General features: G+C 46.3%; 1 protein-coding gene across 6 annotated transcripts in view; it reads left to right on the forward strand.

The window, feature by feature from the left end:
• Positions 1–25,435, forward strand: part of LNX1 (ligand of numb-protein X 1) — a 128,077-nt gene that overhangs the window by 14,701 nt on the left and 87,941 nt on the right. For 5 of the 6 annotated variants that reach the window (XM_055340958.1, XM_055340967.1, XM_055340949.1 and 2 more), the window contains one exon: positions 10,028–10,514. In XM_055340958.1, coding sequence (XP_055196933.1) covers positions 10,123–10,514 — 392 coding nt within the window. In that variant the 5' untranslated portion in view covers positions 10,028–10,122. Of the gene's footprint in view, positions 1–10,027; positions 10,515–18,741; positions 19,311–25,435 lie in introns of those variants that run through there. The other variant, XM_055340993.1, reaches the window with a different exon arrangement.

The raw sequence follows: 25,435 nt of genomic DNA on the forward strand, positions 1-25,435 counted from the left end.
TACTGAACATGGCAGTAGGTTCTGTCCCAATTAACCAGGGCATTGTTTTCTTTCTTTCTTCTTCCTTCTTTTTTTTTTTTTTTTTACATCACTCATTTGTGCCTTGGAATGTGTGGATTTAAATTCCACCATTATTTTCCAGTGACTCTTATTTGCTCCTTATATTTGATGCATTTGTCATGGGCACGCAAAAGACTTCACCGACAATAGAGTTGAAACTCTCCAGGAATTATCTTTAATAGCCTCTTGGCACAGTCCATGGCAAGAACACATGCATGATGGTGAGGTGTCAACATGTCATGGCTATCTGTGAGATGATTTGCATAACTTGCTTATGACTGCTTTTGTCAGTCACGTGGCCTTTTTTGAATAGAACGCTGCATGCTTAGGCTCCTGAGTACTCACATTAATATATGAGTCACCTGGTGTTTTCAAACTCCTCATTAAGTATCAGTGTTATATGTGTATTAAGTGTTCTACAAAACACACACGCTCAACTAGTCTATCTGTAGTCTTTCCTGTCCAGGGGTCCTAGCAAATTTGACTTAACAATCATCACTAAAGATTTTTGTATTCTATTTTTTTTAATTTTATTTATTTATTCATGAGAGACACACAGAGAGAAAGAGGCAGAGACACAGGCAGAGGGAGAAGCAGGCTCCATGCAGGGAGCCAGACGTGGGACTCGATCCCAGGTCTCCAGGATCGCCCTGGGCTGAAGGCGGCGCTAATCTGCTGAGCCACCCAGGCTGCCCAGATATTTGTATTCTAACTTAGCAATGGATTAAGAGAAAATTACAACATTGCTAAACAAGGGCAGAACTGCCATCCTTAAGAATGGAGTAGTCTCAGTGGCTGCCATCCCAACATATTTTCCATATCCCTAAGCTATGTAGCTATGTAGTGTTCATATGGATCACTGAGGATGTTTACCCCATTCCCGGGGGAATGCCCCTGGAAATACATAGCCTTCTGTGCTCATTTTCTAAGGCTGCTATGACAAATCACCATAAACCTGGTGGCTTAAAACAACAAAATTTATCCTGTCACATTTCTGGAGGCTAGAAGTTTAAAATCAAGGTGTTGGTAGGACCTTGCTTCCTCAGAAGATTCCAGGAGAGAATCCTTCCTCGCCTCTTCCAGCTTCTGGTACCTGCAGGCATTCCTAGGCCTGTGGCTACCTAACTCCAACCTCTGCTTCGGTCTTCCTATTACCTTCTCCTATGGGTGTGTGTTCTCTTCTTCTGTGTCTTATGAAGACACTTGTCATGGGGATTTAAGTTAAATTAGATAATCCGGGATAGTCTCATGTCAAGATCCTTAACTCAATTACATCTGCAAAGACCTTTTTTTCTAATAAGGTCACATTTACAGGTTCTGGGGATTAGAATGGGGCAAGATATTTGGGAGGAGGGGGTCAACATTCTAAACACTACACCCCACAACAAAATTTATTGGCACTCGTATACACAAGCTTCTCTCACCACTTACAGAGTGATTTCTTGTCCACGTGGAGGTTGAAATATGTTCAAAAAAAGATAAAGAGAATTAGATTTGGCAGCCTTCACCACTACCATTATTTATTTCTATGTTCAAAACACAAGAGTGTTTTATGATCTAAAAACCTATTAAGTTTTTTCAGTCAATAGCGTGATGTGTCTACAAAAGCCAATTAGTAAAGGCCATCTTATATTGTTTGAAAAGACCAGTAGTATCTTGGTTAGGGAAGCAACCACTCCACTGAACCATCAAACCACAACGAGATAAGGGTCCACTTCCAGGTGCCATGTTTGCAAAGGGATCTTAACAAACCAGAGAGCATCCTGGGTGGATGTTTTATTACCACCTTGACTACTGAGGAAGACAGCTAGAAGAACCAGAGACAAAAAGAAAGACAAGAACGAAACCACCAATTTTCTCTTTAATTTGGGGGAGCCGCCATGTTTTGAGGGAGTGAATGTGATCTACATGACACTGAAAGGACAAAATAACCAAAGGAAAGCATTTAGCTGTTGGAAAACTGATGAGCTCCCTCCCTCCCCATCATTGCAGGTGTGTCAAGTGGAAGCTGATAGGCCATTACCATTCTGTGGTAAAGAGGATTCCTACACTTGGGGAGAATCTAACATTCTTACCCAACTCAAAATCCTCTGATTTCTTAATAAATAATTTTAAAATCTCAAATATAGATCATCATGTGACCAAATACTAGTATGTGTATTTCTCTTCTTTGGGGGATTTGCTCAGGTTCTTACCCTACCTTAATTTCTTCCCACGTGTCCAGATACCATTGATCTTTGATGATCTACCCTGAGACCCAACTATTCCATGAGCTTTTCTGACCATTTTGGGTCACATGATACTGTTCTCTTAACTCTTTTCCTCCAAAACTTGTCCCTGGCTCCTATTTGGATGGGGTAGGGGTAGGTCGATCATACTCCTTGCCATATTCGTTGTGTATTTTTTTGCAGTGCTTTATTTTTTTTTCCTATATGTAAGCTCCATTTTCTCTAATTAGACTTAAACTCACAGAAGATAAAATTTAATTCCCTATGGGAGCTCCCACAGAATTTAAGACAAAGACCAAGCATGCAGTAAATAGGTGATCAGTGAACATATATAGAATTGAAACACAGCAGAAACAATGCCGAGAATTCAAATATCTTCCTTCACCTTGTCTTTCACTCTATAACACTTTGTTCTCTGTTTAAAAAAATCATTTCCTGCATATTTTTTTCAGCCCTGGGCAGAAAAGTCTGCTTTTTCATGCTTCTCCTCTGGCACTAGCTCTTCCCAGGATCCTATGGAAATTATTTGCATGATCAGAGCCATTAGTTAATGCAAAATACTCTGCCTTCATTTTTGTTGTTGGCAGGGGGTCAACACCATTTCACCATGTTGATAGCCCAAGAGATGGAAGGACATTTTTTTTCTGGGACAGAGTCCTTACGAACAAATCCAAGTATGACACCTAGGGGAAAGGCAGTAAATCTTTGGTCAAGGGAGGCAAAGCTCCTCTCCAGCTAGCTTGTAGAAGATCTTCCCTGGGCTACTAAAACTTCTAGCAGATCTGCTAGCCATTTGGGATTCTTTTCACTTAAGTGCCTCCCTTGTTCTTCCCACTTTACAGCCTATGTTCTCAGTTGTTGGACTCCAGGCATTGTCTCCTTTACGTTCAATTCCCCTTTAATTTCCTGAAGATATTTCAACCTCGTTAAAGACCATTTCTATGTATATTTTTTCTGTCCTTTCTAGTGTAGGCAACATTCACAGATCCAATTAATGAATTGCTTGCTCCCTCTTGGAAATCACTGATTTAGATATTAAGAAGGATCAAAGCTAACCCTTACCTTTGTCTGTAAGCACCTGCCTTCTTTCTGTTCCCTCTCCTTTTCCTCTGCAATGTATATGGCACCCCTGCCTCCAAAGCCCCCTCTTCAAACCCTTTTGGCTAAAACATAATTTTCATCCCATGTGTGACGGTTTTTGTTCAGGCCACAAAAGCACTGAATTCCTCCCTATTACTGATGTGCCTGTAAGCTAAGGAATAGACCACAGAGCATTTGTCCATCTTCCTATGTCCCTTAGGTCACAGTTGATATTTATAAAAATTGATGGCACATAATTGATACCTCCAATTTTCACACAATTTATCTATAATTTAAAATGTAATTACAAGTTTACTTCATTTAATAGAGAAAGAGGTTGCCCTAACTTTGAGGATCACTCCCCGCCCCCCACAAAAATCTAATTTAGGAGTTCCACCGGGCCAGGGCAGTGGTAAGACAAACAAAGCAGTGAGTAATTATTTTGGAAAGAGAAATGAGGTCACCAATGTAAAGAATTTACCAGCACTATTCAATTCGGTTCCCCCACGAGTTTATGTCTGGTCTTCACGGTCCAGGACAGTGTACCTGAGTGACTGGGATCTCTGCACTGCGGTGTGGCCTTGATGACCAGTTTGAACTCAATTCTATAACCCTTCCGCCCTAGTAGCTTCATCCAAATTTCAAAGCATCATCAATGACAAAGAACCTCAACCTCAAAAAACCTGAAACTGAAAGTTCCCTCAGAAATGATCTAGCATAGAGGTTCTTAGGCTTTACGTGTTTATGTAAAACACTGGGGGTGGTGGAAGGGATTAGGAGATTTTGAACAACATTACATAGGTCAGCAGAATTTATGAGGCAACACAGCTACAGTAGGACAGGGCCCCACACTGTTTACATAGTCACGGAGTCCCTGCTGGAGAGAATGTTTGTCACTGAACTGATGTGCTCTCAAAACAGAGCTCTTGCAGGATTCAATTATCTCATGAGCATTTTGAGGTCTGGCATTAGATTATATTTCCGTCCTCTCATGTGAAGCAAATTCTTACTCTGGCTTATGAGTCCTTTGGTGAGCTGCTCACCTAGTCGTCCCAGATGACTAGGACACCTCCTCAGACACTTTCCTTTTCCAGCACTTATGCACCTTTTTCTTTCTTTCTTTCTTTCTTTCTTTCTTTCTTTCTTTCTTTCTTTCTTTCTTTTTTTTCTTTCTTTCTCTTCCTTCCTTTCTTTCTTTTCTCCTTCCTTCCTTCCTTCCTTCCTTCCTTCCTTCCTTCCTTCGAGCATGCAGAGCTCCGGGACTTTCACCTCATCTCATTGTTCTTCCGCCAGCTGCCCTTGGCTTGTCACTTCTTTAACTTTTTCATTGATTAGTAATGCCAGTGAGTGTTAATAGATGTTGTGCTCTGGATGAAAGAAAAAATGTTCTCTGATTTGCCATTTGTTGAAATGGTTTCCGTTTCTCTTTTTCCCTTGTTCAGTTTGTCAGTACATTTTAGAACAGCAAGGTTTATCAGAATATAGGAATGCTTACAGATGAATGGGAGAGTCCAAAGCCCCAAATACCACTCATTCTTGGGATTGCGTTATACGCTGAGGATTCTAATACTCAACTCTTTAGCCACTGAGGAATTTCTGTTTATATAAATCCATCTAATGCCACTAAATATCTTTGCATTTTCTAAACTGTGTCCCTAGCCATTACTTTTCTACATTATTACCCTTTATCTTTTTTCTTCCCCTCTGTGCTCAGGAATTGCTAGTAGCTTTCCCCAGGCTTCAGGGCAGTATCTGGCTTGGAGCAGGCCAGGATTGCAATGACATCAGTGGCCTGCCACTGCCTTAGGCATGCGTGCAGTTACTCCATTTCACTCTGTCCTAGAGTTTGGGGGTTCATTCTACACATATGTTGTAGGAGGGACACTAAATAATTGGGGAGTTTGCAGAGGAGAATGGTCAGCATCACAGAGTATATGGAAACTGAAAGGAATGCCAGATAGCATAAGGCTGCTGGACCTGGGGGGTGGGGGGAAATGCGGCATCTTCCAACAATTAAAGGACTTAAGGAATTCGACATATATTTTTTTTGAATGTGACATATTCTAAATAGCTCCTAGGATGATACTGGCACCCATGCCTGGGGGTGGGGGTAGGAGTGGGGAGGGATGAGTTCTAGAGAGGCAAATTTTTATACTATATACAGACTGTCCCTTCTAGTAGTTAGAGCTCTCCAAAGCAGGATGATCTATTTTAGAAGGTAGTAAAGGGCTGTTTCATTTAGGAACCTTCTCTCAAGTTCCCTTTCAACACAAAGAGCTCAATGGGCTCAACATTTCATCTTTGTCAAGGTCAAAGTCCCAGTGCGGGACACACTGCCAACTTGACTATGAGGATGAATTCTTTTTAATAATGTGAGGTCCCATTACTGTTGTTGTAAAACTGTGACTCATGTAGCAATTCAAGAGAAGCTATGGAGTCAAGTCTTTGTCCTTTCAGTAGGAGGAAACTGTGGAAACGTCAGTGCAGCCTGCCAAATGGTATGTTTACTCATCTTTCCAGTGCACTAGATGGTTTATCTCCAGGAACCATTTTCTATAAAGCCAGCGTGCATTTAAAGGAGAATTAGCAGGACACTAGTCCACCAGGGACCCCATTGTTCTAATAGGTTATGCCATGCAGAAATATTCCCACTTCCAAACAGGTTGAATCCCAACGGCTATTCTTAAGACTACTGGATTTTTAGTTCAGATGACAGTAAACCATAGGACCTCTAATGACCCTTTCGGTCACAGCGCTGGTTCACATTTGCTCTGGAATGTGTCTTTGCTGTCAGCTGCTGAAGTTTAGAATTTGAAAGTTAGTTTAAAAAAAAAAAATCCTCTGTACACATTTTAGGTGTGATCATAAAGTTAGCAGGAAAGGGAGCAGAGATGAGGGACATAGATGAAGACTTTTATTTCTCCTGTCACTTCTCACCATGACATTGGCAAACTACACATATCTCTAAAAGTCACCTTGGGCTTCTATTGCAGCCCCAAATCACAGGAGACACAGAGAAGATCATTCCAAAGCTACAATAGAATTGGGTTCTACCAAGGAAGCGTATTCAACCCCCTGCTCCAGACACACACCCAAGGATGGAATTCACTTCCCTTCTCTTTCTCCAAACTAAAAAAAAAAAAAAAAAGCCAGATTGTCTCCCTGCCTCAACCAGGACCAGAATTGCTGAGGGTTGGGAAGCTACGTGACATGAACGAGCTCAAAGCTGATGGGCCTTCTCACTTACTTTTGGAAGAAAACAAGAGTTTACCTTTTAAGCCACAATGATTTTGGATAATTTCTTATCTGTTTAGCAAGGCACACATATGTCTTAAAAACATGATACATCATACACGTTGATGAAATGTAAACTAGAAATAAGAAACCTCAAATAATATCAATCATAATTTTTAAAGGCAACCTAGTTCTTTCTTTAGAGCCCAAACCGCTTTTTTTTTTTTTTTGGCCAATTATCTCATAATCTGTGTCTATTCGTGTAGTTTTTATTTAGTCTGAAGCAAAGTTGGAAAATATATACATGACTGTTTACATTAATATTATGTTAAGAATCTGGTGTACTCAATGGACAAGTGCCAGGGAATTCAAATTTCTCTTTGTAAACCAAGAAAAGGAAAGAAAAAAGCATTGGGGTTAGAGCTAGAACCCACCATTTTTGCTTGCCCTTTCCATTCATTCAGTCTTAGGCATTTCTGCAGTCAGTAAAGTCAAGGAATATTCTTAATCAGAGCCTTGAACAAACCTATTAGCAATGGGCCTCAAGAGATTTTAAACCTAATTTCCTGGGGCTCTTCTATTCGGTTGGTTAAATTCCGACCAGTCATGATCAGGAAAGATGCTGGGACACAACATAGCAAAATGGTTAGGAACAGAAACTGGAGTTGGTAGCACTTCTTGCTTTGTTTCCTTTTGACCTAACTAGCAAGTGGCTTCCATGTCACATCTCAGCTTCTTCATCTGTCAAATGAAAACAAACAAAACCCAACAACCCTGGGGATTTGAGTGGATTAAATAACATAGTCTATATAAGGCCCCCTGTCCAAGGACAGTGCCCTGTCCAAGGTACATGCTCAAAAACTATTAGAAAGTAAAGAAAAAAATTTTTTTTCCAAAAGCCAACCACTCACAACAAAGCAAAACTCTGCTGTATTAGCACAGAGTCCTAGTACTCTGTTTCTGAAAGGAATGTTGTGGGATCACTCTGGTGGCTTGCTTTTTTCCTTACTTTTTTTGAAGCTAGGGTTCTTCCAACAGAATATTGTAAGGAAACTGGTGTCGGAGACATAAAAATGGAGCTAGGACCGGGTGGGGAGAAGTAGGCAAGTAGCTCCACCCAAACTGCCTTCCCATCTTCCCTCCCCTGGAAGACTCTGAGGCACCTGTCACTTTCCAGCGCACAGTCTGAAACGCCAAAAATCTGGCCCGGCCCCACCACTGCACGCGTAAGGGCATGGACCAGAGATGTGAAGTTGGCTTTTTCAGCAGCACGACCAGAGCCACAACTGCATTCCCTGTAGCTTTCCAGGACAGCACAACGAGAAAGAATGGACAGGACCCAAGCACGTGGGGCTGTTTGACAAAACTCTTGTCAAAGTTCAAAATATGTGAACTTTTTTCCCCTATCATGGATGATAATCTTTTGGGTGGCCCATTTCCGTTTTCATGTTTACTTTTTGACTGTTTTTCATGCCACTTAAAGCATTTCCTGTGTGGTTCCAGTACCTTCTATCAGCCTTGAGGACAAATAGCAGCTGTGTGTGTTTCCATGACATTAGACCAGAAACAACTTGACCCCCTCCCTCTGCGCTCTCTACCTTTGCTTTCTGTGGTCTCTTTTGATGCTAAATAAAATTCTGTGATTTCTAAATGTTTTCACATTCGGGGCATTCTACTTCAACCTCCTGACCAGAGTGTTCTTTCAGGCATATTAGCGCAGCGCAGAAATGTAAACACGAAGCTGACCCAACAAGAGCTTGAAGTCAATGTATTTTTTTTTTTAAGATAAGGCAATGCTCCCACAAACAATCTCGGACTTAATTTGGTAAAGAAAAAAGATGCACCACGGTTTAGGAATGCTGTGCCCTTTCCAAATGCAGCGGGCTTCCTGTTGGCTTCTTCATGTGTCTGTCTGTTCTCGTGGAAGGCCTCGAGTCTGCTTGTTTTCCAAAATAAAAGAACCTCGAGAGGGCGGTGGGTGACAGAGGGTGTGAGATTCTTCATCCTCATGAGCGTTGACCCAGAGTAGCCTAGTGCACACTTCTGTTTGCTCTGGTCACGTGGGCTTCCAGTTGCTGGTGCTCATGCCTGCCTCCCAGGACAGGGCCTCCGGGAGAACAAGGGCATGTCCTCTAGAGCTCTCCTCAAGGTCTCCTCCACGCCTCGCTCACTACCTAGCTCAGGGTTGGTGCTCAAATAATAGGTATTGAATGATTCTCAGAAGCTTCTAGGTATTAATCAGGAATGTGAGAATCTCCACTATTTGGACTCCCATTCCAGGGGGAAAAATACATGGCGTGATAGTACTCTACTGGGTTGAAATAGATATATAATGAAATAAAAGGGTGCTATCAAAAAGCAAAAAGAGCCCTTATAAGAATTATAGCTTTCAGTTTCCAGGTCAGTTGCGTAAGATGGGAGACAGAATGAACTCAACAAATACATGTAAAAATAGTGGCTCACCTTGGCCGAGCACTTCCTGTGTTCCAGGTACAACTGGAAGAACTTTCCATCTCATATCTCATTTCATCCTCATGGCAACCCTAGGAGGCAGGCTATTGTTACCCTCCTTTTCCAGATACCAATTAAATCACTGGCCCATCGCAGTGGTGGGATTCGAACCCAGGCAGTGCAGCCCCAGAGCCCCATAACCACTAAGTGACCGGCCGAGCGGATCAAGTGCAGAGGGAAGAAAATGTGCTCTCAGTGCAGGAAAAATACAACAGACTCAGCTGTTCCCATTTCTTCCCAGATGGTCGAGCTGAAGGCTCTGCTGCCCTATATTTTTGGAGTTGTAGAGAAAGTTGGGAAGAAAAATAAGAGAAAGCCATTGGAGTGTTAACTGTTCTTCTTGTCCTTATATGACAGAGCATTTTATTATTTTATAAAGATTTTATTATTATTTATTTATTTATTTATTTATTTATTTATTTATTTGACAGAGAGAGAGAGAGAGAGAGAGAGAGGGAGAGAGAGCACAAGCAGGGGGAGCAGCAGAAGACCAGCTGGGCAGGGGGCTCCCCAGGACCATGACCTGAGCTAAAGGCAGAGGCTTCACCAACCGAGCCACCCGGGTGCCCCCCGACAGAGCATTTTATAAATCTAATTGAATTATACTAACAATTTATATTTCTTAGGGCATATTTCCTTTGAGTTCCTCTTGGCGTTTCCCAGATAGTGCCCAATGGTTTCCGCCACCCTACCATGAGGCTGCTAGAGGTAAACATGATTACCACGAGGACAGATGATAAACTGAGGCATAAGGAGGCAAGGTCCCTTGTCCAAGGTCATGTTGGGCACCAGAGTGGCCTGCTGAACCACAGCGCGGGGCCCTGCCCACTGGTGGCGGAGTCTTCAAGTCTTTTGTGAGTGGAGTCTTCAGGCCCCCCTGAAAACTAAGATGAGCTCTCTTGTCCTTCTTTTAGGTCTTTGGATGGCTCCTGGAGGATCTTGATTTTTCTCCTGAGGACATCTTGTTTTCCTGGGACAGGTTCATGCCAGACCGTCTCCCCAGTCGACCATGAGCCAGCCAGACCCCACCTGTCACCCTGATCCCAGCCCCGCACCCCTGTGTGTGGTGTGTGGCCAAGCCCACTCCCCTGAGGAAAACCACTTCTACGCCTACACAGAAGATGTGGACGATGACCTCATATGCCACATCTGCCTACAAGCTCTGCTGGACCCTCTGGACACTCCGTGTGGACACACCTACTGCACCCTGTGCCTCACCAACTTCCTGGTGGAGAAGGACTTCTGCCCCGTGGACCGCAAGCTTGTGGTGCTGCAGCATTGCAAGAAGTCCAGCATCCTGGTCAACAAGCTCCTCAACAAGCTGATGGTGACCTGCCCGTTCTCGGAGTACTGCGCCGAGGTGGTGCAGCGCTGTGACCTGGAGCAGCACTTTCAAACAAGGTAGGGCCTCCTCGTGGGTCAGCCCTGAGCAGCCCTGTCCTCTCAGGGACTGCTGGGCTCACCTGTGCCCAGGGGCAGTGCTGTCTTCGGGGCCGGGTGCTCCACGAGACGCCTTTTCTCTGCCTTCTTCCTTGCAGCCGATGAAAACATTCACCCCAAGGAACCCTTTGAGGTGATTGTAACTACAGTCCGGTCTGAGAAACCGGCATATGATAGAGTGGTGGCCTGTAGAGGTGTAGGGAAGGGGGGGTTATTTTATTGTGGTAAAGTATACATAACATAAAATCTGACATCTTAACCATTTTTAAGAGCCACATTAAGTACAGTGCAGTGGTCGCCGCCATCCTTTTCCAGAACTTTTTTCACCTTCCAGAATTGAAACCATACCAGTACTCCCATTACCTCCTGGCTGGGCCCTGGTAACCACCATGCTGCTTTCTGCCTCGATGAATTGGACCACTCTAGGAACCTAATAGAAGGGAAATCATAGCATATTTGTCCTTTCGTGACTGGCTTATTTCATACGCAGGCACTCTGAAATGTCAGAGATCCTGGAAAGATCTGACCAGCCACTTTTTCTGACGCTCCTGGCCCCCAAAAGTTTTCCTAGTGGCCATTGTGTATCTTTTCATGTTAGAAAAAAAAAGTTTCCCAATTTGATCCACGGTTATTAAAACTTCCTCTCTATGGGAATTGACAAAGTCCAACTCTTCTTTGAGGAGATGTGAGGTTTTAAATGGGAGTCAACTAAGTTTTAAGTGGAGAAATGTAGAAAACTGCTGTCTGCCAGTGGTTTTTCTGCTAAACGTTTGGCGAAGGGACACACTGGCAGCAGAGTGATGGCGTGACCACCTCTGCTGGTGGAGAGCATCATCCCCTCTACTTGTCTGCCTCTTATATTGTCCACGTATGCTGTCATGTTCCTGGGCTTTCCTGTGTGGATGACCGCGGGGCAGCCCTGGACCTCGTTTCATGTGAGGTCCTCTCTTAGAACATGTAAGGTGCTTAAGAGAGGGTGAACAATGATACCACAATTATTTGTAAGAGGAAATGTGGAAGCCAGTATTTACCTTAGTTCCTCTCGTGACAAGGGCGAGAGGTAGGTGCAGGTGTTTTTTTTCTAAAGGTCACATACCTTAGGCCGTGAATCTGAGTCTTTGTTTTGTAGGACACACAGATTCTCTAGTGTAGAAGTTTGCATCCAGGGCAGTGGCCTGGGTGTAACGCTTAGCACTCGTTTTCCAAGCTACTTATGCCAGTGAACTCGCTTTTCTCCCCTAAGGATGTTGAGTAAAAGGCATCCGACGCAGGTTTGTGGGTTGCCTCTGACCCTCCATTGTTGGCACCTAAATGAGGGTGCCCCTCTTCTCATTCCCAGAAGGAAGTGTGGCCAGAGGACGAAGGGCTAAGGGAGTCTATTGGTGACCTTTACTGGACGTTTGACCCACAGGGGAGAGGCACTGCGGGCAGGTCACAGTGAGGGAGATACTGACAGCTGCTGGTGCAGACCCAAGGCCAAGGTTGGGGCCACCCTGGCTAAGGGAGGTGAGGAGTGGTGGAGGAGAAAGGCCCTGGTAGGGTTCCCTTCTTACCTCACATTCCCCACTCCCGACATTTGTACCCTCTACCTTTGTGTTTGGGAGCTGCATGAGTTTCCCGTTGCTGCTGTGGCAAATGATCGCCAACTCAAGAGCTTCAAGCCACACATACATGTTATCTTACAATTCTGAGGGCTACAAGCCCACCATGGGGGGGCACTGGACTGACATCAGGAGGTAGGGAGGGCTGATTCCCTCTTGTTCTAGAAGAGAATTCCTTGCCTTGCCTTGCCTTGCCTAGCTTCTGGAGACTGCCTGCCTTCCCTGGCTCATGGCCCCACTCCCCATCTTCAAAGCTAGTATCATCTTCCACTCTCTCTGCCTGTCTCTGTCTCTGTCTCTGTCTCTGTCTCTCTCTCTCGATGCTTGTCTCTGTCTCTCTCTCATCTCTGCTTCCATCATCACATCTCCCTCTGTGGCTCTGGCCTCCCTACCCCCCTCTTCCAAGGACCCAGTTGGTTTTTACACTGGACCCAGTTGGATAACCTACAACCATTTCCTCATCTGAAGATCCTAATTTAGTCACATCTGCAAAGTCCCTTTGGCCACGTGAGGTGACATATTCACAGGCTCCGGGGATTCGGAGGTGGCTGTCTGTGGGGGCAGGCATTGTTCTGCTCACCACAGAAGCTCTGCCGGGAAGGAGAAGAGAGGGGAGAGAGGAGAGAAATGGAGGTGGTCTGTGGAGGCAACGTGAACATAGCAGCTCCTCCTCAAGAACTGATGTGGGGGGATCCCTGGGTGGCGCAGCGGTTTGGCGCCTGCCTTTGGCCCAGGGCGCGATCCTGGAGACCCGGGATCGAATCCCACATCGGGCTCCCGGTGCATGGAGCCTGCTTCTCCCTCTGCCTGTGTCTCTGCCCCTCTCTCTCTCTCTGTGACTATCATAAATAAATAAAAATTAAAAAAAAAAAAAAAGAACTGATGTGGGGCCAAGATTATCCCTAAACCTGGAGATACGATGGCATATGGCGCAGAGATGGGTCCACACCAGAAGTGGGGCAAGGGAAGGGCCAGGAAGAAGCAATTGGGTGTTACGGGGTCTCCAGGAGACAGATAGCGCCCCCTCATGAGGCGAGTCACAGTATTGTATGCTAGGTCTCTGGTATCTACGGCCTCTTATTTCCTTCTGTCACCAACCCTACGGCCTTGGGACCTTTTATACTTCTTATGGGTGAACTCTTTTTGGGATCTCTTCTTATGAGCACCTTCCTTGTACTTAGTCAGTCATTTGTGAGGATCTTTTATTGCTTGTGGATAGTTGGCCTAAGCTGTGATTTAGGGAGATTTCTATCAAGGACAAAAATCGAAGAGTAAGGGAGTTTTAGTTACACTGTAAACTAGTTGTGAATGATTCACAGCAGGACACAAAAGTGTACGGTCTTATCATAATATGTACTAAGAGCAACATATGTTACACAACTACAAGGTTAAAGGTATCGCGCTATAGTATGAAGTGGAAGTGCATCAGATGACGGAAGATTGGATAAATGAAAATCTTATGGATTAAGGAGTTGGTGTGTTGGTAAATAATTAGTTTAACAATTAGAAGTAAATGGTAGGTGTTGTGTATGATTTTGATGTATATAGAAAAAAAGAAATGAAAGGAGTGTTGATTGTATTGTAACTTGTATTTTATGTAAGTAGATGAAAGGTGGAAATATTAGAATTAATAGAGGAAGAGAAGATTTTGTAAAGAGATTATAAGAAATGAAGTATAATATTATGAAGAGATTATAATAAGTATTATAGAGAAAGAAGGAGAAAGAAAATAGGGATAGATTTAAATTTTTTTTTTGAGTTTTTTATATTTTTAATTATTTAGAATTATTGATGAATTGTGAATTAATTGAAAGGGATATTGATAAATTATGAAATATGAGTGTAAGTCTTGATATTACAAATTTATGGTAACATTACTATTATAAAAACTATTAATTAAGTGTCGGGTTTTGTTAAATTTAAGATCATGTGATATATATTTAAAATTAATGAGTTTTTTAAGATACTTTTTGGCTTGTGGCATTGGAATGGATAGAAACTAGGCAGGCTCAGGGTCGATCTCATAAGGAGATTTAACTACAGTTCTGGTTGAAGATTGGCATGTGACCGGATGTGGATCTACACACTCGCTTCAGGGGGAGCTCCAGACTTAGGCTTCTCCACCTGGAGGATGGGAACCTATTTCAGTGGGGTTCCTTGAATACAAAGCTCTTCAGAGATGGGTCACATGTAGAATGTCGCCACTGTCCTTCTAGAAAAGAAGACGTGGCGGAGAAATATCTCCCCGCTCAGCCAAGGTCTCTGTTTATGACCCGTCTGTAGGCCCACGCTAATCCTAACAGTTGACTTGAGCCAAGGATGCAGGCAGGCGGCATCACGTCTTTAAACAAACGCTGCCGGGTTGCTCCAGGATTCATGTCATTTGTAAACATCGCTGTAAACGTTGTTATCTGACCACTTCAGACCCTGCGTTGAATGTAAATCCTGAAGCAAAACATCTAGGACTGATTGTGCTTGTGCACGACTGGCTGAACCAGCAGCTCCTTGGACAACTGTTCCTGACTTCGGATGAGAGGGCTCTCCCACAAGAGTAAGCCTGGGCACGTGAGCTCATGTTTGGAATCTTCTGGCTGATTCCACTGACCTCTGTCCTCTTAAGTGTGGGTCTCCTGCAGATAATCCCCACGAGGGTAATAGGCTTGTTGAGTCGAGGGATGGACAGGTTTCCTAACCATAGGCCGTTGCCAGGAGACCTCCCAGAGGTGCTGTAGGGGCCAGGCCGATGCATCCCTCTTGACCCAGATCCCTCTTGACCCAGAAAGCCTTTACTTCCTTGATCCTCAGTGGGCGTCGTCTTAGGCCCAAGCCCACATCTTCCTTGTGTGGTATCATCATCTGAGTGTATATTTATCAAGGATCTATGATAGGCCAGGCCCGGAAGGAAAGAAAAATCTATACACACCAGGATTTCTGCCTCCGAGGCAATAAACTTTGAGGAGCGGAGAAGTTGAAAACGCATGCCCATCAAATTGTTTCATGGGATGCGTCCCTTTACCCTTCAGTTTCTGTCTTATGGAAGATCATAACTGGGGGCGGGGAGCGGATAATAAAGCTGACCCTTAAGCATTTACTAGCAGGAATAAAGAGATGGTTGTTCGGTGTTTTGTAAACAGCCTTGCATGAAAATGTGTATAACTGGCCCAAGATACACCTGACTGAGGGTTTCCCTGGGTTTGGTTTTATTTTTGTTTTGTTTTGTTTTTTTAATTGACTTTGCACCCCCAGAGTCCTGGGAGTTTCTTCTCCAGACACCTGCCCCGGAACCTCTCTTGACCTTTACTGTCTAGCAGGTGGCCCCTTTCAGCAGTGAGTTCAACACAGCCCCGACAGTTACTGTCTGTAGCGCAGGAAGGATGCAGTGGCCAGGGGACAGGTCTCAGGAGTATTGTCCTGTGGAAAGATGGGTAGGTTACGGGTCTTGTCAGTCACGTCAGCCAGGCTCAACATCTTCACTCTGTGTTTTGCATACCTTCTTCCAGTGACGTTCCAACCCGGAACCCAAATTTTTCTTGGCTCCCCTCTGGTCGAGAACTGCTCCTTGTGCTCTCCTGGGAACAGATGAAAGGAGGCGGTCGTCCTGCCTTGCCTTCTCGAGAACCAGAGTCTCTATCACACTCTGAGCCGTTTGCTAAAGAAACAACATTCTCCTGGGCACTCATGCCCCAAATCTTCCTTACCTTTTTCCTTTCTTCCTGGACATTTATTATCCTGCCGTATGACCCCTGCTGTGGCTCTTGGCCCACGTGAAGTCCTGAAGTCCCTTTTTGTTTTGTGTCGCTGATTTGCCTCTGATGAAGTAAGGTTGGCCCCAAAACTTGACTCCTTAACCAAGTTGAATTCCTGTTCTTTCCACAAATATTTCTTGAGCATCTACTGTGTTCTAGGCACTACGGCAAAGATGCAGTTTAGAACAAAACCAGTAGAGAGCCTGCCTTCAAGGAGTTCCCTGGCTAGTGAAAAGAGACAAGAAACCAGGAGGTTATGGCTGATATCTGAGATGACATTTAAGGATAGATAGAACTTAGGTCAGGCAAAGGGTGCAAGGTTTAAGGTTAGGGCAATTACCTCGCAAGGTAGCTACAGAATATGAGCATTTGGAGGTGGGATCCCATCCTCAAGGGATTGTATTAGGATTACACCTGTTGGCGGATGTTAGAAAATTCAAGTTATCTTGCTTGAATTTTGTAAAAGTTTTATTTTTCTTATACAACAGAAAGTATGGGGGTAGGAAGTCCACGATGCTGTCATCGTGATGCCATCAGGAATCCAGGCTCTTTCTGCTTTGCAGATTAGCTCTCATCCTCTGGCCCCAAAATGGCCTCTCAAACTCCAGCATCACATCCAAATTCCAGGCAGAAATAAGCAGGCAGAAAGGACCGCAGGAAGGGCAAGTCGACAATGTGAAAACGGAGGACTTCTCTTTAAAACCCTTCTGGGATGCCTCACCCCATAATTTCTGCTTGGGCCTCACCGACCAGTCTCATATTATATGGCCACCCATCTGTGAGAGAGGCTAAGGTGGCGTTGCCACCACCAAGTAAATCTAGCTTCTACTGAAAGGAAGAAGGGAAGAGCAGGTATTAGATAGGCAACCAGCAGTTTTTGCAGGTAGCGACATAAGCAACAACAACAAAACCATTCTTTTGTTTTTATTTCACGTTCATATCCGTTAATGAATGGTATGCAAGGACAGACATCCTTCTTTGGTCACTGAGGCTCGGAGAAGCAAGCTGAACATGTCCAAGATTATCGGAATACAATCTAGCGCATTAGGAAACCCTCAGCCTTTATTCTACACCATGCTTTTCTTTTTTTTTAAGATTTTATTTATTTCTTCATGAGAAACACACACACAGAGAGAGAGAGAGAGAGAGAGAGAGAGAAAGAGAGAGAGAGAGAGAGAGGCAGAGACACAGGTAGAGGGAGAAGCAGGCTCCATGCCGGGAGCCTGACGTGGGACTCGATCCCGGGACTCCAGGATCATGCCCTGGGCCGAAGGCGGCGCTAAACCGCTGAGCCACCCAGGGATCTACACCATGATTTTCATGAGCTCTGATCCATATGGCAGATCCTGGACACTCGGGAGGATCACGTCCCAGGACCCTGTGAAACTCCACAACCAGGAAGCAGCTGTAACCTGTCACGTCCCTAACAGTGCAGAAGGCTAGGAAAGAAGAGAATAGCAAAACCTCTTGGAGATAGGGGCTGAGCCACCCTCTGGACTCTCTCACTGTCATTGGCTGTCACTGCAGAGTAACTGTCAGTCACTGTCAGGGGTTGTTATTAACTGTAATTATTAATTCCCTGTTACAATTTCTGTAAGAATAGCCAACACCCATCGAGCCCTTTGCTCTTTCCAGGCATTAGCCCTTTCCACTTTCCTGACAAGGCCATAATTAAGACCTATTGTCACTGTCTTTCTTTCACATGGAAAGAACCAGTGGTTCAGAGAGGTCAAACAATATGCCCCGTGTCATCCAGCTCAGATGAGGCCGAGCTAGGGTTCAAAGTCGTCTGTTTGACTCCAGCAGCTAAATACCCAACCTTTAACTTCCTTTTGGCTGCTATTTCATTTTACTTCCTTTTCACGGGCCCTGACTCACCCTTGCATACCAGGCTTACAGGGAGTGGAATTCAAAGGAGAGTCCCAACCAAACTATAAGTGACTACAGGCCGTGCTTTACATCAGGATTGCTTATCGCCGATCAAAATTGTAGCAGTTACACCTGTGCATTCTCAGGTTCCACTGGGCTTAGACTCTCTCAGCCCAGCCTCAGGTACATGCACTTCTCTGAGGCCAAATTCCTGTTTCACTACAGCTCACCCTGTGGGCTTCCTCGTGGGCTTCGCTCGGGCCAGTCTGGTTTGCTGGGATCGCTTGGGTGCCATTAGTTGGAACTATCCCTCCAAGCCATCTCTGTGAAGATCTAGGTCTCGAGCTGCAAGGAAGGCCCAAATCTCCTGAGGATGGGATAGAAGGAGAGGAGTCCCAGGGGCTTCTGGGACGTCACAGGGCTTTGGCCTGCAAAGAGGTCCTAATGTGAAGGTTGACTGCATGGGCTAGGGTCACGGATCTTAGAGCTGGAAGCGATGGTTTGCAGGACCCAGAGGGTAGGGCATGAAGAGAGCTCCATTTCAGAGATGAGATGGCTGAGGCTCAGGGCTTAAGTGAAATGCCCACTGTCTTACAACTGGTGCCAGAGCTTAGGTCAGCCACTCAGGGGAGGAAGAGGAACGGAGAAACCTCTCTCCTTGCAGAACAGGAACCTGTGCATCATTCGGACAGGACTCCATGTCTATCTATCAATGCTCTCTGCTATTCTCCAAGACAGTGACACAGCCTCATCGTGTAAAGGGCCGAGTGTCCCAACCAGTAGAAAAGCTGTCACTGCTCTTCCATCTGCCAGTGCAGTCAGGACAGGGACGGTAAAACATCCTAAAGGCACATTCTGAATATACATTGAGACGTGGCATTGGTTTGTGTTTAACCCTCCCCTGTTGCACCACCTGAAGGCTCCCTTGGAGCTCACATCTCCAGGCTGTGTCCAAGGATGCTCATTCCTTACAGTTGTCTTCCTCTGGCAAACTGGGGGGACAGCTTTGGCTGATTTGCTTACCCACCCCACGGGGTCTGAATGGGCCAGGCTCGTGCCCTCTTCCGACGCAGCTCAGCTTCCAGCCCATCTGCTCCCAGCCAGTGATGTCAACATACCAGCTGCTTCCCGAGAACCAGTCGGCATCCTGCAGGAGGGGCAGGTCCCTCTCCCAGGCATCAGCCTGCTTGCTCTCAGCCTGAGCCCTCTTGCCAACCATGGTGGGTCCCTCCGGTCTCTGTCGCCCCATCTGAGAAGCGGAGGGCACGATCCTCTGGCAGGCCTGTGATGCATCAGCGTGGCTCCATCTAAGGGCTCCAAGTCCGATGCCTCACGAGCTACTGATTGTGGGGATATGGCCAGGGTCGTTTCAGGGAACTGAGCTGGGCTGGGCCCCTGCAGCTGACAGAGAGAAGGTGGCCAGGAAGAAAGCAGCATCCTGGGTGGAAAATGAAGGCGCTTCTGCTGCTGGTCCTGCCTTGGCTCAGCCCTGCCAACTACATTGATAACGTGGGCAACCTGCACTTCCTCTACTCAGAACTGTGAGTCCCGCTATAACGCTCCCTGCCTGTGTTTGTGTGTTGGGCATGTCGGGGGTAGAACCGGAGTCAGTGCCCTGGCTGGGATGTCTGTGTAGAGGAATCAGTTCCACGTGAGCTAGATGCACTGGGACAAAGCACCCTGCAGCAGCCCCAAGCGGCATGCTAGGGTCTGTGACTTGACAAAAAAAAAAAAAAAAAAAACCACCATCTTACTGATGCGCTGCTTGCTTTCCCAGCGAGGCATTTTGCTTCTTGCTTCTGTGCCAACACTGCCTTTTTTTTTTTTTCTGTACTCTACTTTTTCTCAATAGATGTGTCTTCTCTTCCTTCCCTAAATAGAACCAAAGAGCAATTAGGAACTGCAGGCACAGAACTGCAGACACAGAACTGCAGCCCCTGTCAGGCATTTCTAGCTGGGAGGAGACAACTCCCTTTATTGAGACAACTGGTCTACGTACCTGAAAACACGTAGAGCATCCGCAGAGCAGAGAGATCGCCCTCCGTGTGATAAATATACATCTGCTGCAGTTTGGGTGCTGACCCTTTTTAAACGTATGGGCGAGCAGAAAAGAACCATGCAGGGAGCACCCACATCCCATCACCTGGGTCTCACAATGACCGTTTCGCCACCTTCGCCTTCTGTATTTCATTCAGGTGGTTGGGAGTAAATTGCGGTCATGACATGTCACCCCTCAAGACTTCACTAAGAAAAATCTCTAAAAAAAAAAAATCTAAAAAAAAAAATACATTTTCCTACATGACCTCTGTCCATCTTGGAAGAGGAAATGACTCACACACTCAAACTCTAAAGCGATACTGTCTCGTTCCTTTTGTTCGTAGCTTGAAAAGAGTATAGAAGGGGAACGGGAACAGCTTTTACCAACAGATAAGAAGCGCTGATGTGTGTGCGCCTCAGTGTGGGGAGCATTTATGAAAGTGTATTCCTCCTCACTAACCTTTTGGGTGGGGAAAAAAAATCACAAGGGCTGGCTTATGTGTAAATTATAGTCGGTGGGCAAATGAGAAGGATTCTAATGAGAATCTGTGGAGCCCGGACTTGAGAAGCTCAGTGGGTCATATCCAGATAGAGGTAACCCCCTCCCTCGAATGAGTGGTGACAACCAGGGCCCCTTTTATAATTAGCCCGACTAGTCAATTTGTGGAGCACAGTAGATGCCCAATAAATTCTTGATACCTAGAGGAGAGAACAATTGACCTAGGCCCTTGGAGGAAGACCATTCCTTTTGAGGACCCTGCATTTCCGGATTAGCTGGTCCCATTCTTTAGGAATGTAGTCCCAGCTTTCCTCAGATAAGAAGGCTCAGGCGTCAGCTTGCAGGGTGAGCATCTCTAGGCTGATATGGCAGGTGGAAGCTTTTCTAGAAAAATATACGAGGCCAGAGCTACCAGGGATTGTGGCAACTCTTCTCTTCATCTCCCGTGATGGTGTCTCTGAAATCTAGCTCCAAAGCCCTCCTCTACACTCATGCCCCCACTCGCTCTACTTGTTGGTTGCCATCCTCATTTCCTAGGGCTGCTGTAGCAGTGACCATATGCTTGGTAAGATCAAACAGCACAAATCTCCTCTCTCACAGTTCTGGAGGCCAGGGCCTTGGAGTCAGGTTGTCGGAAAGGCCACACTCTCCATGAAGGCTGTCGGGGTGTATCGCCTCTTCCAGTCCATGGTGGCTCCAGGCATTTCTTGGCTCATGGCTGCAGGGCTCCAATCTCTGCTTTTGTCATCAAGGAACCTGTCGCTTGTGTCCTTTCTGATTCTCTGTCTTTTCCTCTCCTTAAAAGGACACTTGTCATTGGATTTAGAGCCCACATGCATTATCCAGGATGATCTCCTCTTGAGATCTTTCACTGGATCACACCTTTTTCTAAATAAGGTCACATTCACAAGTTCCAGTGGGACATCTTTTGGGGGAACCACTGCTCAACCCACTGCAGGTGCTACCGAGGAGCCCCTCCACTAAGTTACTTTCAGTGTTATAGTCTAATTAGAGGAGGGCTCCTCACACTGGCTCATCAGTTTTCTTTTCTACAAGTAACATGAATCAAGGCAACTTTTCTGCTGAGTCAGTGGACACAAGCAGGCCATTCTTTCCAAAATGTGAAGCAATCCAGGAAACCTAATGCCAGAAAATTGCCAGGATGGCATTCCCAGACTAATTTGCCAGGACTTTCTGGAAACTTCCAGTCACTGGGAATGATTTATGAGAGAATTCCGTGTAGCTGCCACCTGATGCCACGGTTGTGATAATGAACTAATCAGTGAATTAACGACACCCTTCAGGTAGTGTGGCAGTGCTTTAGGCAGTGAGAAATCCGGTGTGGCACCGACCTCAAGGAGTTGGCAACCCAATTAAGAAGACGAAATTTATACACATAAGAAATAGTAACAATGATCCAAGGCATAAAAGTAGGGTAAGGGGACTCCTGAGTGGCTCAGCAGTTTAGCATCTGCTGTCGGCCCAGGGCGTGATCCTGGAGTCCCGGGATCGAGTCCCACATGGGGCTCCCTGCATGGAGCCTACTTCTCCCTCTGCCTGTGTCCCTGTCTCTCTCTCTCTCTCTGTGTGTGTGTGTCTCTCATGAATAAATAAATAAAATATTTCAAAAAAAAAAAAACAAAACAAAAAGTAGAGTAGGGAATATGTTGAGAGAAGGTGGAATTTGCCTGTTACCATGAAATGGGTCAGGAAATGCTTCTAGGGAAGTAGGGGCTTTGAGCTGGACTTTGAATAGGGAAGGGTTAGGCAAAATCATGGATGGAAAGAGAAAGCACTTGGGGCAGGGCACATGGCACTGCAGAGCGGTCACGAGGTGGCTGTGGGTGTCACCAAAGCTTTGGGAAACAGCTGAGGAGGGCGCTCAGTGGGACTGCTGGGCCCCTTCGCTGTTCATGGAACCAGGGCCATGGCTTGGTGGCCGCATGGCCCTGAGATAGAGAGACGCTTCCCACCACAGGCCGCTGGGATCTCGAAAGCAGAGCTGGGTGGAACCCTGGCAGGTGCTTCCTCCCGCCACCCTCGTCTGAGCTTTGGCATCTTGGCCGTGGGTGAGCATGACCTGTGTCCCCACGCTTCCCGCTGCGGAGATGCTCCTGGACTTTCCCTTGTCTCTAAGGCAAAGGCTCTGTCTGCATCCTGTCCCCTCAGAGCCCAGCTGGAAGATTGGAACTAATCCAGTAAACAGCGTCAGGTATAGCGTGTGGCCCTGGGGGTCGCAAACCCAAACGCAGACTGAGTCACTTTTTAAAAATATAGCTCTGAAACCCCAGCCGATTGGTCAGGTTGTCGTCAAAACAAGCCTTATCCATGGGCGCTCATGCTACGTGAACGTGGAAATCGGAGGTAAGTGAGCTGATTCTCACACCAGGAATCAGATGTTCAAACTAAAATTTTAGTGTATTGTTTTTATTCCTGAGATCCCCGCGGGATTTCCCAGGGTTACACTGGCCCCCGTGCTCTGCTCACAGCTTAATTTTGCCTGAGTGTCAATTTATTCTGTAGAATGGAATAGCCTTTTCTTTCTTTTTTTTAAAGTAAAAAATAATTTTTTATTTATTTTTAATGTAATAAAGTAAAAGACACATAACCAAAAAAAAAAAATAACAAACAAAAATAACAAAAAAAAACAAACCAGGCAGGAGTTATTTAAGCATGTGAATCATTCAGGTGTAATTATTCAGGTGTAAGACAAAAGGGAGTGGTGAGGCCTCTAAGCAACTGCAGCGTGTGTAACTTGAATGCTTTTAGACTTTACATATAATTTAATGTACGTCGTATATATGTATATAATATAATATGTCTACCTATTATGTAATATATGCGTAATGTCTAAAAGCATTCAAATTCAATTTAAAAACAAAACCACTTTGTCCAATCCAGCAGATCGCTTCTGCCTGCCCAATTTTGCCTTCTGAGTCAATAGTTTATGACCCTGGGCAGCTCCACCTTTAAACATGTCCATTGTCACCTATTGCCTTGACCTGGAAGACGGTGAATTCACAGAAGCAGCCTAAAACCAGAGTGTTTGGTGTGGAAGCCCAGGCCCTAGGTTAGAGGCGAGGCATCGAGGATTGCTCTCAGGGCCTGGGAGAGGGTAAAGGGCAATGGTCTCTTCCGCCAGGAGCTCTCACCCCCACTCCTGCACAAACTCTCTGCACTTCCCAGACCTCAGATCGAATGTAGGAAATACTCTCAGTCTTGTCGCATGAGCACGGACACAGCCTGCCCGTCCTTCTGGGCCCCTTTGCAGCCCTACACGTGAGGCAACGTATAGGTGAAGTCTTCAGAGCAGCACAGGTTCTGAGGACCCCTCACGTGAGAACGGAGGGCTCGGTTTGTTTCTTTAAATGCAGGTAGGGGTTTGGGCCTAAAACCTGCTAAAACGGAAATATTTGGCAGGGGGCATCCGTTTTCATTTGTAAGCCCACCAGGTGAGCCTTACGGGCACTGCAACAGGAGAACTCTTAGCTCCAGCTCGGAGGCCAGCTGGTCTTGACCTCACCTGGGCTCGGCTCTCCGGGTCTGCGCTGTATCCTCAGCAGCTTTCCCGATGGTCCCCTCTACCTGGTGAGTCGTGGGGACAGCTTGAGGGATGCTCGTCTCTGCACACCCGGTTTGAGGGATGCTCACTTCTGCACACCAGCTTCTTCCATTAACCCGAGTGATGTGAGCCTGGCCCCTATCTTGGCCGATTGCCACATATTGCGAGGTCTGATCGAGATGACCCTGGTCTGGTTTCGGTGGGAGGGGGTGTTGATCCTGCTGGTGACGGTGCAAGCAGCCTCACCTCCGGTGTCGCAGAGGGCAGCACCGTGCTGGAGTAACCGAGATGGCCCCTGCTCTGTCCTTGGATCTCCTGTGGCTTCTGAAATGTTTCTCTACATATTTTGTTTTGCAAGAATGCCTGGGAAAAAACCTTAAAGCCTGCTGGGTGGTGGCGTGCATTTCAGGGTGTGTACACCCCCAACCCTAAAGAGCCATTTACAGAAAACTGACAAGTTTTGTCATCTTACCTCCACCTTTACGATTCCCAGCATCTGTCGCACTCGAATACTTCTCACTTTCGTGTCCTGTGCTGGTGGGTGCTGGGTTCGTGGCCGTGGTGCAAGTCCAGGTGGGCCCCGAGGCCCACTTCGCAGAGTAGGGACCTGCCCGTGGCTGTAGAGCTACAGGCATCCGGAAGACAGGCCGAGGCACAGTCACCACAGGGTGGCCGGTCCCCGAAGCTCGTGCTGCTGTCCTAGCTGTGTGGCTTCTCAGGAAGTGGCTCTCACTTCAGCTTATGGCCAAATATTTCGGGTCTGTAAGTGGCGTATCCGTGAACAGCACTCGTGCCAGCATCTGGAGGGAGAAACACTGCTCTGACCCCTGGAGAGACAGCAGATCCAAGCAGAGGTTTATTCCCCCTTGGAGTTCTGTGCTCGGGAAATTAAGATGAGGGACTCCGATTTCATAACTTGAACCATGTAGGGTTATGGACAGATGAGGTCTCCTGGAGAAACTGCCAAGAGCAGCAGGCGTCCTGCAGCAGCCTCGTGTGCGTCCTCCCTGGAGAGTGCAGGGTAGGGCCCGGGATTCAGAGACACAGAACACCCACCGAGTGTCTCAGGTCCAAAGACTCCAACCACCCACCACCTACCTAGCAGAATGTTCTCGCACCAAACTGCAAAACACGCTTCTGACAAACTGCATCATCTTCCTGCAGCAAAAACATTCGCTTTGGGGCCGGCAGGCCAAAGAGCATCTTAAATCACACCTAGCTGGGCATTCCGGGCACTCAAGTGAAGATTGCTTGCCCTAGTCTTGCGTGGCACTCATTTGGCCCTGGTCCCGCTTCTCGAGTTCCCTTTCTCTAGGTCAAGGCTGTGCCGCAGCACTGGTCTCTGCTCCCTGATGACCTCAGCCAGACAGGGGCTGGGTGTTGGGCCCTGAGCCATATAGTCTTTTGCATCCTCTTCAAAAGTCAGTACCACGTGGAGCTCCGCAGGCCAGTCTAGAGGGTTGCAGTTGGGCCCTTTCTGGCACCAGGGAGGAGGGAGGGGAGCACGGGGAGATTACCTCAGCCCCCATTTCCTCTGCACTTCATTGTGTTAACTACTCCCGACACTT

This window comes from Nyctereutes procyonoides, unplaced genomic scaffold, assembly GCF_905146905.1.
Source record: "Nyctereutes procyonoides isolate TBG_1078 unplaced genomic scaffold, NYPRO_anot_genome, whole genome shotgun sequence".
In the NCBI taxonomy this organism is placed as follows: domain Eukaryota; kingdom Metazoa; phylum Chordata; class Mammalia; order Carnivora; family Canidae; genus Nyctereutes; species Nyctereutes procyonoides.